The 20234-nt window shown below is 46.9% G+C and overlaps 1 protein-coding gene across 1 annotated transcript in view; it reads right to left on the bottom strand.

Moving 5' to 3' along the window:
- vwf (von Willebrand factor) overlaps positions 1 to 20234 on the bottom strand; it is a 182633-nt gene that overhangs the window by 139754 nt on the left and 22645 nt on the right. The window contains exons 17-20 of the mRNA XM_029759558.1: positions 18284 to 18381; positions 17808 to 17959; positions 10374 to 10477; positions 8315 to 8453 (exon numbers count right to left, since the gene is read on the bottom strand). Coding sequence (XP_029615418.1) covers positions 8315 to 8453; positions 10374 to 10477; positions 17808 to 17959; positions 18284 to 18381 — 493 coding nt within the window. The remainder of the gene's footprint in view (positions 1 to 8314; positions 8454 to 10373; positions 10478 to 17807; positions 17960 to 18283; positions 18382 to 20234) is intronic.

The raw sequence follows: 20234 nt of genomic DNA, 5'->3' as shown, positions 1-20234 counted from the left end.
ACCACTTTATTTTAAGAATGTGAAATGTCAGAATAATAGTAGAGAGTATGATTTATTTCAGCTTTTATATCTTTCATCACATTCCCAGTTGGTCAGAAGTTTACATACACTCAATTAGTATTTGGTAGCATTGCCTTTAAATTGTTCAACTTGGGACAAATGTTTCGGGTAGCCTTCCACAAGCTCCACAAGCTTCCCAAAATAAGCCTCCTTGCTCGCACACGCTTCTTCAGTTCTGCCCATACATTTTCTATGGGATTGAGGTCAGGGCTTTGTGATGGCCACTCCAATACTTTGTGATGGCCACTCCAATACTTTGTTGTCCTTAAGCAATTTTGCCACAACTTTGGAAGTATGTTTGAGTTCATTGTCCATTTGGAAGACCCATTTGCGACCAATCTTTAACTTCCTGACTGATGTCTTGAGATGTTGCTTCAATATATCCACATAATTTTCCTTTCTCATAATGCCATCTATTTTGTGAAGTGCACCAGTCCCTCCTGCAGCAACGCACCTCGACAACATGATGCTGCCATCCCAGTGCTTCACGGTTGGGATGGTGTTCTTCGGCTTGCAAGCTCCCCCCTTTTTCCTCCAAACATAATAAATCGAATCAAATCAAATGAAAGTTTATTTGTCACGTGCGCCGAATACAACAGGTAATGCAATAATGCGAGAAAAAAAAGGTTTTTGTGTGTGTGTGTGTGTGTGTGTGTGTGTGTGTGTGTGTGTGTGTGTGTGTGTGTGTGTGTAGGTAAGTAAAGAAATAAAACAACAGTAAAAAGACGTTTGAAAATAACAGTAGCAAGGCTATAAACAGACACCGGTTAGTCAGGCTTATTGAGGTAGTATGTACATGTAGGTATGGTTAAAGTGACTATGTGCATATATGATGAACAGAGAGTAGCAGTAGCGTAAAAAGAGGGGTTGGCGGTTGGTGGGACACAATGCAGATAGCCCGGTTAGCCAATGTCCGGGAGCACTGGTTGGTCGGGCCAATTGAGGTAGTATGTACATGAATGTATAGTTAAAGTGACGATGCATATATGATAAACAGAGAGTAGCAGCAACATAATAGAGGGGTTGGGGGGGGGGCACACAATGAAAATAGTCCAGGTAACCATTTGGTTACCTGTTCAGGAGTGTTGTGGCTTGGGGGTAAAAACTGTTGAGAAGCCTTTGTGTCCTAGACTTGGAACTCTGGTACCGCTTTCCATGCGGTAGTAGAGAGAACAGTCTATGACTGGGGTGGCTGGGGTCTTTGACAATTTTTAGGGCCTTCCTCTGACACCGCCTGGTGTAGAGGTCCTGGATGGCAGGACCCAGTGATGTACTGGGCCGCACACACTACCCTCTGAAGTGCCTTGCGGTCAGAGGCAGAGCAATTGCCGTACCAGGCAGTGATGCAACTGGTCAGGATGCTCTCGATGTTGCAGCTGTAGAACCTTTTGAGGATCTGAGGACCCATGCCAAATCTTTTTAGTTTCCTGAGGGAGAATAGGCTTTGTCGTGCCCTCTTCACGGCTGTCTTGGTGTGTTTGGACCATTCTAGTTTGTTGTTGATGTGGACACCAAGGAACTTGAAGCTCTCAACCTGCTCCACTACAGCCCCATCGATGAGAATGAGGGCGGGCTCTGTGCTCCTTTTCCTGTAGTCCACAATCATCTACTTAGTCTTTGTTACATTGAGGGATAGGTTGTTATTCTGGCACCACCCGGCCAGGTCTCTGACCTCCTCCCTATAGGCTGTCTCATCATTGTCAGTGATCAGGCCTATCACTGTTGTGTCGTCTGCAAACTTAATGATGATGTTGGAGTCGTACCTGGCCATGCAGTTGTGGGTGAATAGGGAGTACAGGAGGGGACTGAGCACGCACCCCTGGAGAGCTCCAGTGTTGAGGATCAGCGTGGCAGAAGTGTTCCTACCTACCCTCACCACCTGGGGGCGGCCCGTCAGGAAGTCCAGGATCCAGTTGCAGAGGGAGGTGTTTAGTCCCAGGTTCCTTAGCTTAGTGATGAGCTTTGAGGGTACTATGGTGTTGAACGCTGAGCTGTAGTCAATGAAAAGCATTCTCACATAGGTGTTCCTTTTGTGCAGGTGGGAAAGGGCAGTGTGGAGTGCAATAGAGATTGCATCATCTGTGGATCTGTTTGGGAGGTATGCAAATTGGAGTGGGTCTCATGTTTCTGGGACAATGGTATTGATGTGAGCCATTACCAGCCTTTCAAAGCACTTCATGGCTAGGGACGTGAGTGCTACGGGTCTGTAGTCATTTAGGCAGGTTGCCTTTGTGTTCTTGGGCACAGGGACTATGGTGGTCTGCTTGAAACATGTTGGTATTATAGACTCAATCAAGGACATGTTGAAAATGTCAGTGAAGATACCTGCCAGTTGGTCAGCACATGCCCGGAGCACACAATGGTCAGTATGCCCAAATAGTTCTATTTTGGTTTCATCTGACCAGAGGACATTTCTCCAGAAAGTACGATATTTGTCCCCATGTGCAGTTGCAAACCGTAGTCAGAAATGTTTATGGCGGTGTCACGGTTGTCGTCGGTGAATAAAGACCAAAATGCAGCAGGTACGTGTATGCTCATTTTTAGATTTATTAACTTTCAAAATAACACTCCAAAACAAACAAACCACGAAAACGAACGAACAACAAAACAGTCTGGCAAAGCCTAGGGCTGAACACAGAACAATCACCCACAAATCCCAAACACAAACACACCCTACTATATGAGACTCTCAATCAAAGGCAGATAGACAACACCTGCCTTCAACTGAGAGTCCCAACCCCAATTAACCAAACATAGACATACATTCACTAGACTCCCCATAGAAATACCTAAACATAAACCAACACCCGGAATTACTAAAACAAACACCCTTTTAACAAAACACACCACCCTGAACCACATAAAACAAATACCCTCTGTCACGCCCTGACCAAACTACAAAACAATGAACCTTATATACTGGCCAGGACGTGACAGTACCCCCCCCCTTAAAGGTGCTACCCCGGAAGCACCTTAACAAAAAAAATAAAAAATACCCCCAAACAATACCCAAAAGAAAATTTCCCCCTTACTAAAGGGAGGGAAGGGAGGGTGGCTGCCGTCAACGACGGCACTGTGCTACACCCCCCCTCCCCAACCCACCTATTTTTTGGAGGTGGCTCCGGCTCAGGCCGTTCCAGGCTGTCTGGGCAGTCTGGCAGCTCGGGACAGTCTGGGCAGTCTGGCAACTCGGGACAGTCTGGGCAATCTGGCAACTCGGGACAGTCTGGGCAGTCTGGCAACTCGGGACAGTCTGGCAACTCGGGACAGTCTGGCAACTCGGGACAGTCTGGGCAGTTTGGCCACTCCGGCAGGTCAGGGCAGTCTGGCCACTCCGGCAGGTTAGGGCAGTCTGGCCACTCCGGCAGGTCAGGGCAGTCTGGCCACTCCGGCAGGTCAGGGCAGTCTGGCCACTCCGGCAGGTCAGGGCAGTCTGGCCACTCCGGCAGTTCAGGGCAGTCTGGCCACTCCGGCAGTTCAGGGCAGTCTGGCCACTCCGGCAGTTCAGGGCAGTCTGGCCACTCCGGCAGTTCAGGGCAGTCTGGCCACTCCGGCAGTTCAGGGCAGTCTGGCCACTCGGGACGTTCAGGGCAGTCTGGCCACTCCGGCAGGTTAGGGCAGTCTGGCCACTCCGGCAGGTTAGGGCAGTCTGGCCACTCCGGCAGGTCAGGGCAGTCTGGCCACTCCAGCAGTTCAGCGCAGTCTGGCCACTCCGGCAGTTCAGCGCAGTCTGGCCACTCCGGCAGTTCAGCGCAGTCTGACCACTCCGGCAGTTCAGCGCAGTCTGACCACTCCGGCGACTGTTGACTGACGGGCAGCTCCGACGACTGTTGACTGACGGGCAGCTCCGACGACTGTTGACTGACGGGCAGCTCCGACGACTGTTGACTGACGGGCAGCTCCGACGACTGTTGACTGGCGGGCAGCTCCGACGACTGTTGACTGGCGGGCAGCTCCGACGACTGTTGACTGGCGGGCAGCTCCGACGACTGTTGACTGGCGGGCAGCTCCGACGACTGTTGACTGGCGGGCAGCTCCGACGACTGTTGACTGGCGGGCAGCTCCGACGACTGTTGACTGGCGAGGCTGGGTTTACGCACTTGCCGTTTAGTGCGGGGAGCGGGAACAGGACGAGTCGGACTGGGTGGACGCACTTCCGGGTCCGCACGAGAGACAGGAGCTGGAAACCCAGGGCTATGGAGGCGCACAGCCGGTCTAGATCTTACCTCCTGCACAACCCGCCTTGGCTGGATGGAACTAGTAGCCCTGTACGAGCGGAGTGCTCGTACAGGGCAGACTGGGCTGTGCAGGGGCCTGATGGTAGCCGTGCGTAGAGCGGGAGTTGGGTAGCCTGGTCCTCGGAGGCGTACCGGCGACCAGATGCGCTGCGCAGGCATCCTCCTACCAGGCTGGATGCCCGCTCTAGCACGGCACCTGCGAGGGGCTGGAATAACTCGCACCGGACTGTGCGTGCGTATGGGTGAGATAGTGCGCTTCTCAGCAAAACATGGCGCTCCCCACCTCATACGCTCCTCCATATAACCACGGGTAGCTGGCTTCCGGCTCTTCCTTCGCCTAGCCAAACTACCCGTGTGCCCCCCCCCAAAAAATTTCTTGGGGGTGCCTCTCGTGCTTCTCCCTCAGCGCGTCTCTGGCCTCGTACCACCGCCTCTCTGCCTTGGCTGCTTCTATTTCCCACTGCGGGCGGCGATACTCCCCAGCCTGATGCCAAGGTCCGGCCCCGTCCAGAACTTCCTCCCAAGTCCACTTCTCCCGCCAGTCCAACTCGAACGCTGTCTGCTCCTTCCTCTGCTGCTTGGTCCTTTGGTGGTGGGTGATTCTGTCACGGTTGTCGTCGGTGAATGAAGACCAAAATGCAGCAGGTACGTGTATGCTCATTTTTAGATTTATTAACTTTCAAAATAACACTCCAAAACAAACAAACCACGAAAACGAACGAACAACAAAACAGTCTGGCAAAGCCTAGGGCTGAACACAGAACAATCACCCACAAATCCCAAACACAAACACACCCTACTATATGAGACTCTCAATCAAAGGCAGATAGACAACACCTGCCTTCAACTGAGAGTCCCAACCCCAATTAACCAAACATAGACATACATTCACTAGACTCCCCATAGAAATACCTAAACATAAACCAACACCCGGAATTACTAAAACAAACACCCTTTTAACAAAACACACCACCCTGAACCACATAAAACAAATACCCTCTGTCACGCCCTGACCAAACTACAAAACAATTAACCTTATATACTGGCCAGGATGTGACAGGCGGTTTTGGAGCAGTGGCTTCTGCCTTGCTGAGCGGCCTTTCAGGTTATGTCGATATAGGACTCGTTTTACTGTGGATATAGATACTTTTGTACCTGTTTCCTCCAGCGTCTTCACAAGGTCCTTTGCTGTTGTTCTGGGATTGATTTGAACCTTTCGCACCAAAGTATGTTCATCTCTAGGAGACAGAACAAGTCTCCATCCTGAGCGGTGTGATGGCTGCGTGATCCCATGGTGTTTATACTTGAGTACTATTGTTTGTACAGATGAACGTGGTACCTTCAGGCATTTGGAAAATGCTCCCAAGGATGAACCAGACTTGTGGAGGTATAAAAAAATATTCTGAGGTCTTGGCTGATTTCTTTTGATTTTCCCATGATGTCAAGCAAAGAGCCACTGAGTTTGAAGGTAGGCAATTAGCCTATCAGAAGCTTCTAAAGGCATGACATACTTTTCTGGAATTTTTCAAGCTGTTTAACTTCTCTAGGGCAGTGGGCAGTATTTTGACGTCCGGATGAAAGGCGTGCCCAAATTAAACTGCCTGCTACTCAGGCTCAGAAGGTAGGATATGCATAGTATTAGTAGATGTGGATGGAAAACACTCTAAAGTTTCTTAAACTGTTTGAATGATGTCTGTGAGTATAACAGAACTCATATGGCAGGCAAAAACCTGAGAAAAATCCAACCAGGAAGTGGGAAATCTGAGGCTTGTAGTTTTTTCAAGTGATTGCCTATCTAACACACAGTGACTTAGGGTTCATTTTGCACTTCCTAAGGCTTCCACTAGACGTCAATAGTCTTTAGAACGTTGTTTCAGGCTTTTACAGTGAACAGAGAGTGAACAAAGGAAGTTGGAAGTTGTTGACTCAGGAAAGGACATGAGTTCAGTGGCGCACATTCACATGAGAGTTAGCTGTGTTCCATTACATTTTTCAAGACATTGGAATCGTCCGGTTGGAATATTTTTTAAGATTTATGTTAAAAAGTCCCTAAAGATTGATGCTATACATCGTTTGACATGTTTCTACGAACGTAAATATAACTTTTTTTGACTTTTCATCGTGACATTTTCGGCACGCTTCCTAAATTTGGAGTAGCTTGCTGAACGCGCTAACAACAAGGAGGTATTTGGACATACAGTGGGGAGAACAAGTATTTGATACACTGCAGATTTTGCAGGTTTTCCACTTACAAAGCATGTAGTGGTCTGTGATTTTTATCATAGGTACACTTCAACTGTGAGAGACGGAATCTAAAACAAAATACAGAAAATCTTATATAAATAATTTGCATTTTATTGCATGACATAAGTATTTGATACATCAGAAAAGCAGAACTTAATATTTGGTACAGAAACCTTGGTTTGCAATTACAAAGATCATACGTTTCCTGTAGTTCTTGACCAGGTTTGCACACACTGCAGCAGGGATTTTGGCCCACTCCTCAATACAGACCTTCTCCAGATCCTTCAGGTTTCAGGGCTGTCGCTGGGCAATACGGACTTTCAGCTCCCTCCAAAGATTTTCTATTGGGTTCAGGTCTGGAGACTGGCTAGGCCACTCCAGGACCTTGAGATGCTTCTTACGGAGCCACTCCTTAGTTGCCCTGGCTGTGTGTTTCGGGTCGTTGTCATGCTGGAAGACCCAGCCACGACCCATCTTCAATGCTCTTACTGAGCGAAGGAGGTTGTTGGCCAAGATCTCGCGATACATGGCCCCATCCATCCTCCTCTCAATACGGTGCAGTCGTCCTGTCCCCTTTGCAGAAAAGCATCCCCAAAGAATGATGTTTCCACCTCCATGCTTCACTGTTGGGATGGTGTTCTTGGGGTTGTACTCATCCTTCCTCTTCCTCCAAACACGGCGAGTGGAGTTTAGACCAAAGAGCTCTATTTTTGTCTCATCAGACCACATGACCTTATCCCATTCCTCCTCTGGATCATCCAGATGGTCATTGGCAAACTTCAGATGGGCCTGGATATGCGCTGGCTTGAGCAGGGGGACCTTGCGTGTGCTGCGGGATTTTAATCCATGACGGCGTAGTGTGTTACTAATGGTTTTCTTTGAGACTGTGGTCCCAGCTCTCTTCAGGTCATTGACCAGGTCCTGCCGTGTAGTTCTGGGCTGATCCCTCACCTTCCTCATGATCACTGATGCCCCACGAGGTGAGATCTTGCATGGAGCCCCAGACCGAGGGTGATTGCCCGTCATCTTGAACTTCTTCCATGTTCTAATAATTGCGCCAACAGTTGTTGCCTTCTCACCAAGCTGCTTGCCTATTGTCCTGTAGCCCATCCCAGCCTTGGGCAGGTCTACAATTTTATCCCTGATGTCCTTACACAGCTCTCTGGTCTTGGCCATTGTGGAGTGGTTGGAGTCTGTTTGATTGAGTGTGTGGACAGGTGTCTTTTATACAGGTAACGAGTTCAAACAGGTGCAGTTAATACAGGTAATGAGTGGAGAACAGGAGGGCTTCTTAAAGAAAAACTAACAGGTCTGTGAGTGCCAGAATTCTTACTGGTTCGTAGGTGATCAAATACTAATGTCATGCAATAAAATGCAAATTAATTACTTAAAAATCATACAATGTGATTTTCTGGATTTTTGTTTTAGATTCCATCTCTCACAGTTGAAGTGTACCTATTATAAAAATTACAGACCTCTATATGCTTTTTAAGTAGGAAAACCTGCAAAATCGGCAGTGTATCAAATACTTGTTCTCCCCACTTTAAATTATGGACTTTATCGAACAAAACAACATTTATTGTGGACCTGGGATACCTGGGAGTGCATTCTGATGAAGATCATCAAAGGTAAGTGAATATTTATAATGCTATTTATGATTTTAGATGACTCCAAAACGGCGGGTATCTGTATTGACATGATTACTTAACAACTTTAAGACAAGTGCCAGGCATGACACACACACACGATAACACACGGTACCAGAAACTGACCTGCACCAGGACGTACTGACAAAGCCCAGGGAAGGAGTACTGAAGACCGTCAAAGGTGATGTAATGTCCCTCTCCCACTGTACGACAGACACCATCACACACGTGCGCTGTACAGCTCCAATGTCTGTTCTCACACATACTGCACAGGACACAAACACACCAAGAGAGAAAGTTGTGAATGATCTAGCCTCTTTTTGTGATGTTGTTACGTTAGGTACAGTGTCAACAAGGTACATACCAGGTGATATAGTTACGTTAGGTACAGTGTCAACAAGGTACATACCAGGTGATATAGTTATGTTAGGTACAGTGTGAACAAGTTACATACCAGGTGATATAGTTACGTTAGGTATGGCCTCAACAAGGTACATACCAGATGATATAGTTACGTTAGGTACAGTGTCAACAAGGTACATACCAGGTGATATAGTTACCTTAGGTACAGTCAAAATGAGGTGCATACCAGGTGATATTGTTATAAATGGTCTAAGCCGTTTACAGTTAAAGTCGGAAGTTTACGTACACCTTAGCCAAATACATTTAAACTCAGTTTTCACAATTCCTGACATTTAATCCTAGTAAAAATAATTAGGTCAGTTAGGGTTAGGATCACCACTTTATTTTAAGAACGTGAAATGTCCGAATATTTGTAGAGGGAATGATTTATTTCAGCTTTTTTTTCTTTCACCACATTCCCAGAGGGTCAGAAGTTTACATACACTCAATTAGTATTTGGTAGCATTGCCTTTAAATTGTTTAACTTGGGTAAAACATTTCGGGTAGCCATCCACAAGCTTCCCACCATAGGTTGGGTGAATTTTGGCCCATTCCTCCTGACAGAGCTGGTGTAACTGAGTCAGGTTTGTAGGCCTCCTTGCTCGCACACTCTTCTTCAGTTCTGGCCACAAATTTTCTATGGGATTGAGGTCAGGGCTTTGTGATGGCCACTCCAATACCTTGACTATGTTGTCCTTAAGCCATTTTGCCACAACTTTGGAAGTATGCTTGGGGTCATTGTCCATTTGGAAGACACATTTGCAACCAAGCTTTAACTTCCTGACTGATGTCTTGAGATGTTGCTTCAATAAAAAGTTATTCACGGTTGGGATGGTGTTCTTCAGCTTGCAAGCTCCCCCCCCTTTTTCCTCCAAACATAATGATGGTCATTATGGCCAAACAGTTCTATTTTTGTTTCATCAGACCAGAGGACATTTCTCCAAAACTACGAACTTTGTCCCCATGTGCAGTTGCAAACCGTAGTCTGGATTTTTGATGGCGGTTTTGGAGCAGTGGCTTCTGCCTTGCTGAGTGGCCTTTCAGGTTATGTCGATTTAGGACTCGTTTTACTGTGGATATAGATACTTTTGTAACTGTTTCCTCCAGCATCTTCACAAGGTCCTTTGCTGTTGTTCTGGGATTGATTTGCACTTTTCACACCAAAGTACGTTCATCTCTAGGAGACAGAACGCGTCTCCTTCCTGAGCGTCTGCGTGGTCCCATGGTGTTTATACTTGCGTACTATTGTTTGTACAGATGAACATGGTACCTTCAGGCATTTGGACATTTTTCCCAAGGATGAACCAGACTTGTGAAGGTCTACAATTCTTTTCCTGATGTCTTGGCTGATTTCTTTGGATTTTCCTATGATGTCAAGCAAAGAGGCACTGAGTTTGAAGGTAGGCCTTGAAATACATCCACAGGTACACCTCCTATTGACTCAAATGATGTCAATTAGCCTATCAGAAGCTTCTAAAGCCATGACATAATTTTCTGGAATTTTCCAAGCTGTTTAAAGGCACAGTCAACTTAGTGTATGTAAACTTCTGACCCCCAGGAATTGTGATACAGTAAATTATCTGTCTGTAAACAATTGTTGGAAAAATGACGTGTAATGCACAAAGTAGATGTCCTAACAAACTTGACGAAAATTATTTTTAATGACTCCAACCTAAGTGTATGTAAACGTCCAATTTCAACTGTACAAACCAGATGTTACAGTACGTTCTAAACCAGGTACTTACCAGGTTTTACATAAGGTACATCTAATTAAGGTACGTACCAGGTGTTACAGTCCATATTGATGCTCTGTCCAGATGCATAGGCTCTGTTGTTATGGTAACACGGACACTGCTCTGGAGTGATGCACTCTCTCCTATGTCGAACCTGAATCAAACAATCAATCAAGTTTTTAAAACCATTTTTTAAAACAGGGACTGACCAGGTGACTGGTAGCTGGACTCTCTGGCCAATCAGTTACATGTATCTATCACTTAGTTCACACCCCGACAGACAGACAGACAGACAGGCAGACAGGCAGGCAGACAGGCAGGCAGGCAGGCAGGCAGGCAGGCAGGCAGGCAGGCAGGCAGGCAGGCAGGCAGGCAGGCAGACACAGAGACTTTGACTAGGACGTAGGTTTGGGTCAAGGTCAGGGTTAGGGTCAGGGTTAGGGTTAGGGTTAGAGGTCAGGGATACGTACCGTGCCATTTGGACAGAGACTGCTGGGGATACAGGCCAGACTGAAACAGTATTTATTTGGTGTTGTATTTTGTTAAGATCCCCATTAGCTGTTGTTAATCAGCAGCTACTCTTCCTAGGGTCCGAACAAAACATGAAACATTACATAATACTAGAAACGTGCATGCTCCGCCCACCTGAGAATCTCCTATACAGCCATCTATTTCCTGTTTGAGGGCTGCAAAATCCACTTGTCACTTAAATCACGCTGGATTGAGTGCTTTCATTTTGCTCCTGCAACTCTTTCATACTCTTGCTCGTGCCTGTCGTTTTTGCCCGTTAACATAACAACCGTGGAGATTGTAACGAACTGTCAAACACACCCCGGTAAATGACTGAAATGGGCTCAATCGAATACATTGTCTTTCCGTTGCATCAAAAGAAAGCTTAATCTTTGTCTGGGATTTAATGCATCGTCTCAACACTTACATCAAAAGACAGAGAAGAAAGAGAAAGTTATTTTGGGCCAGGGTTAGGATACATACCAAACTGGGGCGGCAGGTAGCCTAGTGGTTAGAGTGTTGGATCACCAAGCTGACAAACTCAAAATCTGTTGTTCTGCCACTGAACAAGGCAGTTAACCCACTGTTCCTAGGCTGTCATTGAAAATAAGAATTTGTTCTTAACTGACTCACCTACTTAATTAAAAAAATAAAATAACAAATCTGGGACCAGGGTCAGTATACAGACCAAACTCTGGGGACCAGTGTAAGGATACAGATCAAACTATAGGGACCAGGGTCAGGGTACAGACCAAACTCTGGTGACCAAGGTTAGGATACAGACCAAACTCTGGGGAACAGGGTCAGGGTACAGACCAAACTCTGGGGGACCAGGGTCGGGGTCAGGATACAGACCAAACTCTGGGGACAAGGTGTAGGTTACAGACAAAACACTGGTGACCAGGGTCAGGATACAGACAAAACTCTGGGGACCAAGGTCAGGGTATAGAGAAACTCTGGGGACCAGGGTCTGGGTACAGACCAAACTCTGGGGACCAGGGTAAGGATACAGACCAAACTCTGTGGACCAGCATCAGGGTACAGACCAAACTCTGGGGACCAGGGTCACGATACAGACCAAACTCTGTGGACCAGCATCAGGTTACAGACCAAACTCTGTGGACCAGGGTAAGGGTCAGGTTACAGACCAAACTCTGGGACCAGGGTCAGGATACACACCAAACTCTGGGGACCAGGGTCAGGTTACAGACCAAACTCTGGGGACCAGGGTTGGGGGTGTACAGACAAATCTTTGGGGACCAGGGTCAGGGTACAGACCAAACTCTGGGGACCAGGGTCAGGTTACAGACAAAACTCGGGGGACGAGGCTCAGGATACAGACCAAACTATGGGGACCAGGGTCAGGATACAGAGAAAACTCTGGGGACCAGGGTGAGTATACAGACTAAACTCTGGGGACCAGGGTCAGGTTACAGACCAAACTCCGTGAGCCAGGGTCAGAATACAGTCCACACTCTGGGGACCAGGGTAAGGGTCAGGTAACAAACAAAACTCTTGGGACCAAAGTCAGGTTACAGACAAAACTCTGGGACCAGGGTCAGGATGAAGATCAAACTCTGGGTACCAGTTTCAGGTTGCAGACCTTACTCTGTGGACCAGGTTGAGGATACAGACCAAACTCTGGAGACCAGGATTGGGGGTGTACAGACCAATCTCTGGGGACCAGGGTCAGGGTACAGACCAAACTCTGGGGACCAGGGTCAGGATACAGACCAAACTCTGGGGACCAGGGTCAGGTTGCAGACCAAACTCTGGGGACCAGGCTCAGGATACAGACCAAACTCTGGGGACCAGGGTTAGGGTCAGGATACAGACCAAACTTTGGGGACCAGGGTAAAGATGGAGACCAAACTCTGGGGACCAGGGTCAGGTTACATACCAAACTCTGGGGACCAGGGTCATGATACAGACCAAACTCGGGGGACCAGGGTGAGGATACAGACCAAACTCTTGGGACCAGGGTCAGGACACAGACCAAACTCTGGGGACCAGTTTCACGTTACAGACCAAACTCTGGGGACCAGGGTTAGGGTCAGGATACAGACCAAACTTTGGGGACCAGGGTAAAGATGGAGACCAAACTCTGGGGACCAGGGTCAGGTTACATACCAAACTCTGGGGACCAGGGTCATGATACAGACCAAACTCGGGGGACCAGGGTGAGGATACAGACCAAACTCTTGGGACCAGGGTCAGGACACAGACCAAACTCTGGGGACCAGTTTCACGTTACAGACCAAACTCTGGGGACCAAGGTCAGGGTATAGAGAAACTCTGGGGACCAGGGTCTGGGCACAGACCAAACTCTGGGGACCAGGGTCAGGATACACACCAAACTCTGTGGACCAGCGTCAGGGTACAGACCAAACTCTGGGGACCAGGAAGGGGTTTCACACCAGACTCTGGGGACCAGGGTCAGGGTCAGGACACAGACCAAACTCTGGGGACCAGGGTCAGGATACACACCAAACTCTGTGGACCAGCGTCAGGTTACAGACCAATCTCTGGGGACAAGGGTCAGGACACAGACACAACTCTGGGGACCAGGGTAAAGGTCAGGTTACAGACCAAATTCTGGGGACCAAAGTCAGGTTACAGACCAAACTCTGGGACCAGGGTCATGATAAAGATCAAACTCTGGGTACCAGTTTCAGGTTGCAGACCATAAACTGGGGACCAGTGTTGGGGGAGTACAGACCAATCTCTGGGGACCAGGGTCAGGGTACAGACCAAACTCTGGGGACCAGGGACAAGGAACAGACCAAACTCTGGGGACCACTGTAGGGATACAGATCAAACTATAGGGACCAGGGTCAGGATACAGACCAAACTCTGGTGACCAAGGTCAGGTTACAGACCAAACTCTGTGGACCAGGGTCAGGGTCAGGATACAGACCCAACTCTGGGGAACAGGGTCAGGTTTCAGACCAAACTTTGGGGGACCAGGGTCGGGGTCAGGATACAGACCCAACTCTGGGGACCAGGGATAGGTTACAGACAAAACACTGGTGACCAGGGTCAGGATACAGACCAAGCTCTGGGGACCAGGGTTGTGGGTGTACAGACCAATATCTGGGGACCAGGGTCAGGGTACAGACCAAACTCTGAGGATCAGGGTCAGGGTCAGGATACAGTCCTAACTCTGGGGACCATGGTCAGGGTACAGACCAAACTTTTAAGAGCATGGTCAGGATACAGACCAAACTCTGGGGTCCAGGGTCAGGTTACAGACAAAACTCGGGGGACGAGGCTCAGGACACAGACCAAACTATGGGGACCAGGGTGAGTATGCAGACTAAACTCTGGGGACCAGGGTCAGGTTACAGACCAAACTCTGGGGACCAGGGTTAGGATACAGACCAAACTCTGGGGACCAGGGTCCGGGTCAGGATACAGACCAACTTTGGGGACCAGGGTAAAGATGGAGACCAAACTCTGGGGACCAGGGTCAGGTTACATACCACACTCTGGGGACCAGGGTCATGATACAGACCAAACTCAGGGGACCAGGGTCAGGATACAGTCTTAACTCTGGGGACCAGGGTCAGGATACAGTCTTAACTCTGGGGACCAGGGTCAGGATACAGTCTTAACTCTGGGGACCAGGGTCAGGTTACAGACCAAACTTTGGGGACCATGGTCAGAATTCAGACCAAACTCTGGGGACCAGGATCAGGTTACAGACCAAACTCGGGGGACGAGACTCTGGATACAGGCCAAACTATGGGGATCAGGGTCAGGATACAGACCAAACTCTGGGGACCAGTGTCAGTATGCAGACCAAACTCTGGGGACCAGGGTCAGGTTACAGACCAAACTTTGGGGACCAGGGTCAGGATACAGACCAAACTCTGGGGACCAGGGTCAGGTTGCAGACCAAACTCTGGGGACCAGGCTCAGGATACAGACCAAACCCTGGGGACCAGGGTCAGGATACAGACCAAACTCTGGGGACCAGGTTAAAGATGCAGACCAAACTCTGGGGACCAGGGGTATTTTACAGACCAAACTCTGGGGACCAGGGTCAGTGTCAGGATACAGACCAAACTCTGGGGTCCAGGAATATTATTTAAGGTTTATTATAAAAACATCCTAAAGATTGATTCTATACAACGTTTGACATGTTTCTACAAACTATAATATAACTTTTTTGACTTTGTCTGAACTTACTGCTCGCACCATATGCATTTGGAATAGTAAACTGAACAAAAAGGAGTTATTTAGACATAAATATAGACTTTATCGAAACAAAACAAACATTTATTTTGGAACTGGGATTCTTAGGAGTGCATTCCGATGAAGATCATCAAAGGTAAGTGAATATTTATAATGCTATTTCTAATTTTTGTTGACTCCAACATGGCGGGTATTTGTATTTCTTGTTGTTGTTGTCTGAGCGCTGTAGTCAGATAATTGCAAATTGTGCTTTCGCCGTAAACCCTTTTTTTGAAATCTGACACAGCGGTTGCATTAAGGAGATGTTTATCTATAATTCTTTGAAAACATCTGTATATTTTATCAACGTTTATGAGTATTTCTGTAAATTGATGTGCTCATTCACCGGCAGTTTTGGAGGCAAAACATTTCTGAACATTACACGCCAATGTGAAATGGGGTTTTTGGATATAAATATGAGCAAAACATACATGTATTCTGTAACATGAAGTCTTATGAGTGCCATCTGATGAAAATCATCAAAGGTTAGTGATTAATTTTTGCTGTATTTCTGGTTTTTGTAACGCCTCTCCTTGCTTGGAAAATGGCAGTGTGGTTTTTCTTGTCTAGGTGCTGTCCTAACATAATCTAATGTTATGCTTTCGCCGTAAATCCTTTTTGAAATCAGAAACTGTGGTTGGATTAAGGAGAAGTGTATCTTTAAAATGGTTTATAACACTTGTATGTGTGAGAAATTTGAATGATGAGATTTTTGTTGTTTTGAATTTGGCGCTCTGCTATTTCACTGGCTGTTGGCGAGTGGGACGGTAGCGTCCCACATACCCCAGAGTTAAGGTGAAGGCGGGGTTCGAATTAGGGTTTAAGGTTAAGGTAACAGCTGGTGCAAAGGTTAGGTCCGGGGTTAAGGTTAGGGCCAAAACCTGGTCTTTTAACCTCTGTCTAAATGAAATCTTCATGAGTGTTGAGGTCACAGAGAACAACCGAGCAGGACCCTGTCTTCTCCAAACTGTCCAGCAGATGGAGACAGATGCTCCTACGTGAACTAGCAGTCCACCTGTCTTCTCCAAACTGTCCAGCAGATAGAGCCATAGACTCCTATGTGTCCATGGAGTTCTCTAATGCTTGTCATTCAGACCTGTTGGATCAATACAAAGTTTGGAGAAGACAGGGTACTGCTAGTTTGTTCTCTGTGACCTTTGCATTTAGACAGACAAAGGAGATGATTGTGGACTACAGGAAAAAGAGGACCTAGCACGCCCCCATGACGGGCCTGCAGTGGAGCAGTGGAGCAGGTTGAGAGCTTCAAGTTCCTTGGTATCCACATCACCAACAAACTAACATGGTCCAAGCACACTAAGACAGTCGTGAAGAGGGCACGACAAAACCTATTCCCCCTCAGGACAGTGAAAAGATTTGGCATGGGTCCTCAGATCCTCAAAAGGCTCTACAGCTGCACCATCGAGAGCATCCTGACTGGTTTCATCACTGCCTGGTATGCCAACTGCTCGGCCTCCGACCGCAAGGCACTCCCGAGGGTAGTGCGAACGGCCCAGTACATCACTGGGGCCAAGCTTCCTGCCATCCAGGACCTCTATACCAGGCGGTGTCAGAGGAAGGCCCCAAAAATTGTCAAAAGCTCCAGCCACCCTAGTCATAGACTGTTCTCTTTGCTACCGCACGGCAAGCGGTACCGGAGCGCCAAGTCTAGGTCCAAGAGGCTTCTTAACAGCTTCTACCCCCAAGCCATAAGACTCCTGAACACCTAATCAAACGGCTACCCAGACTATTTGCATTGCCCCCACCCCCTCCTCTCCCCCTCTTTTATACCGCTGCTACTCTCTGCTGTTATCCTCTATGCATTGTCACATTAATAACTCTACCTACATGTACATATTACCTCAAATAGCCTGTGTCCCCGCACATTGACTCTGTACCGGTACCCCCTGTATATAGTCTCGCTAATGTTATTTTTCTGCTGCTCTTTATTTTCTTGTTACTTTTATTTCTTATTCTTATCTGTATTCTTTTAACTGCATTGTTGTTTAGGGGCTCGTAAGCAAGCATTTCACTGTAAGGTCTACACCTGTTGTATTCGGCAAATGTGACCGATACAGTTTGATTTGATTTGAATAGTAGTTAGTTTGTCTCTGTGTTAACGACCACCGTTGGTTAGATTCCAACCCTGCTATTCTTAGCTGAGCTACTAGATGAGATTTGTATAGTATCGTTGTGCTAGACTCTTTCCTAATATGATATAGGTGTTGTTTGAGTCTGGCTTCCAAGGAGTTCCTGGTTTCTCCAATATACAGTTTTCTATATTGTAGATATTCAATACAATATACAATGTTGGTGGTCTTCTGTTGAAAAACCTCCCACACTAAGCCCCTGAACCTGACAATTTGTTCTGAATATATTTTACTTTACTAAAATGTGATCCACTCTCTACCGGCTTATCCTTGAATCCAGAGAGTCAGGGTTAGGGTTGGGGTCAGGGTTAGGTTTAGGGTCAGGTTCAGGGTCAGGGTCGGGGTCAGGGTTAGGATTAGGGTCAGGGTCGGTGTTAGCGTCAAGGATTGAGGTTGCGGTCAGAGCTAGGGTTAGGCTTGGGGTCAGGGTTAGGGTTAGGGTTAGGTTTAGGGTTAGGGTCGGGGTCAGGGTTAGGATCGGGACGTGGTTGGGTTTAGGGTGGGGGTCAAGGTTGGAGTTAGGGTCAGGGTTGGGGTTAAGGTCAGGGTTGGGGTTAGGGTCAGGGTTGGGGTTAGGGTCAGTGTACATACCGTGCCGTTGGGACAGAGACACCCAGGGATACAGGCCAGACTGAGACAGGGTAGGTCCAGATTCTGACAGGTTCTAGAACACTCCAGACCCTCCTCCCCTCCCTCACACCCAACACGCCTCAGAGGGGGGACACAGGTAGCCGCACGGCGCTCTGCACACACAGACACACATATCAAGCTCAGGACCTAGAAAGTTAGACTGTACGAGCAATTCTACTTTTAACAATATTACTTTTAACAATATAATAAAATATGTTTTACTTTTAACAATATAGTATATATTTATATATATTAAGTTTTTAGTTCATGCAGAGATATTAAATACATACACACACATGCGCACGCACACACACACACACACAGACAGACAGACAGACAGACAGACAGACAGACAGACAGACAGACAGACAGACAGACAGACAGACAGACAGACAGACAGACAGACAGACAGACAGACACACACAGACACACAATACCTCTGGAGGGTGGCTGGTCGTCCTGGAAGAACATGTCAGACAGCATAACTCCACTCATCTCAGTAGAGCTGCAGCTCATAGATCCGTTCTCACAGTAACTACACACACACACACACACACACACACACACACACACACACACACACACACACACACACACACACACACACACACACACACACACACACACACACACACACACACACACACACACACACACACACATCAGTTAGGGTAAAAGTGTGTGTGTGCTTTATTCTATAGCTAGAGGACTAGTGTCAAGTATCATTTCTGTCTTTATCTGTTGTGGTCTAGTACTGTCTTCCTGTCTTTATCTGTTGTGGTCTAGTACTGTCTTCCTGTCTTTATCTGTTGTGGTCTAGAACTGTCTTCCTGTCTTTATCTGTTGTGGTCTAGTACTGTCTTCCTGTCTTTATCTGTTGTGGTCTAGAACTGTCTTCCTGTCTTTATCTGTTGTGGTCTAGAACTGTCTTCCTGTCTTTATCTGTTGTGGTCTAGTACTGTCTTCCTGTCTTTATCTGTTGTGGTCTAGTACTGTCTTCCTGTCTTTATCTGTTGTGGTCTAGTACTGTCTTCCTGTCTTTATCTGTTGTGGTCTAGAACTGTCTTCCTGTCTTTATCTGTTGTGGTCTAGAACTGTCTTCCTGTCTTTATCTGTTGTGGTCTAGAACTGTCTTTTTGTGTGTATACTTCATTCTATAGTTAGAGGACTCCTGGGGCCTTATTTATCAACCGTGCGTAAGCACAAATCTGTGCATTAATCATAAATGGGATCATTTCCAAGCAAAGCGTGAGATTGAACAACATAAATGTTTGCTTGAGATTGTGCCTACATGTATGCCAGTCATGACCATGTATAAGCACAGTGCCAAGTGGTGGAATAACTGCTCTTCAAGCATGAATGGGAAAAATATACATGAATGTTGGAAATGTGTGAACTATTTGAAAAGAGAAAGCTTCCACTCTTAATGTCTAGGTGGATGTGATACAGAAAAGACGCTACTCAATGTGGTGGCAAGGTGGCCAGGTGGAACACACGACTCGTTCATTCTGCAGAACAGCAATGTTGGCCTGTTCACCTACAGGAGGGAGCTGGCTGGATGGATGGCTTATTGGTGAGTGTAACCTAAACTTTGAAGTATATTTGCCATCGCTAAAACAACTTGAAATGTCCTAATGGTCCTCACTTTGTAGCTATGTCTTTATTTTTACAGGTCAAACCACAACTGAGCGAGCCACATAATAATGTTTGATTGTATTTTTACAGGTCAAACCACAACTGAGCGAGCCATATAATAATGTTTGGTTAAATTTTTACAGGTCAAACCACAACTGAGCGAGCCACATAATAATGTTTGGTTGTCAGTCACTAGCACCTCTGTTTCAGTCACTAGCACCTCTGCTTCAATCTCTGACTGCGTAGTAGCTATTTCATTGTACAGCGTTGTATATTCCCCAATGGCTTTAAAGCGATGATTTTGACCATATATGGTTAATTAGGGGTGTTTCGAAAAGCCAACAGCCAAGGTCGTGCCCGAGCACCAAGGCTGAGAAGGATCGTATTTATCAATGGTTATCTCCTCTGTGTATGACGCTCGTAGGATTGAACATTATATATCCTGTTCGTAAGTAGTATTTTATAATAGTTTCTAGGCAATATTGATAAATGAGGCCCCTGATATCTCTAGTATAATCTTTTGCCTTTATCTGTTGTGTTCTTGTGCTGTCTTTTTGCTAGCTACTTTAAGTGCTGCCTGTCTGTCTTCCCAGTAGCCTACTTGGTGTGTGAATGGCTGACTGCTCATAACTTGCATATGATTGTTGACGCAACAGGAGGTTGGTGGCAGCTTCATTGGGGAGGATGGGCTCATCTTAATGACTGGAGTGGATTAATTGGAATGGTATCAAATACATCAAACACATGGTGCTT

Source organism: Salmo trutta, chromosome 7, assembly GCF_901001165.1.
Source record: "Salmo trutta chromosome 7, fSalTru1.1, whole genome shotgun sequence".
Lineage (NCBI taxonomy): Eukaryota > Metazoa > Chordata > Actinopteri > Salmoniformes > Salmonidae > Salmo > Salmo trutta.
This window is presented reverse-complemented; position numbering and strand designations above follow the sequence as displayed.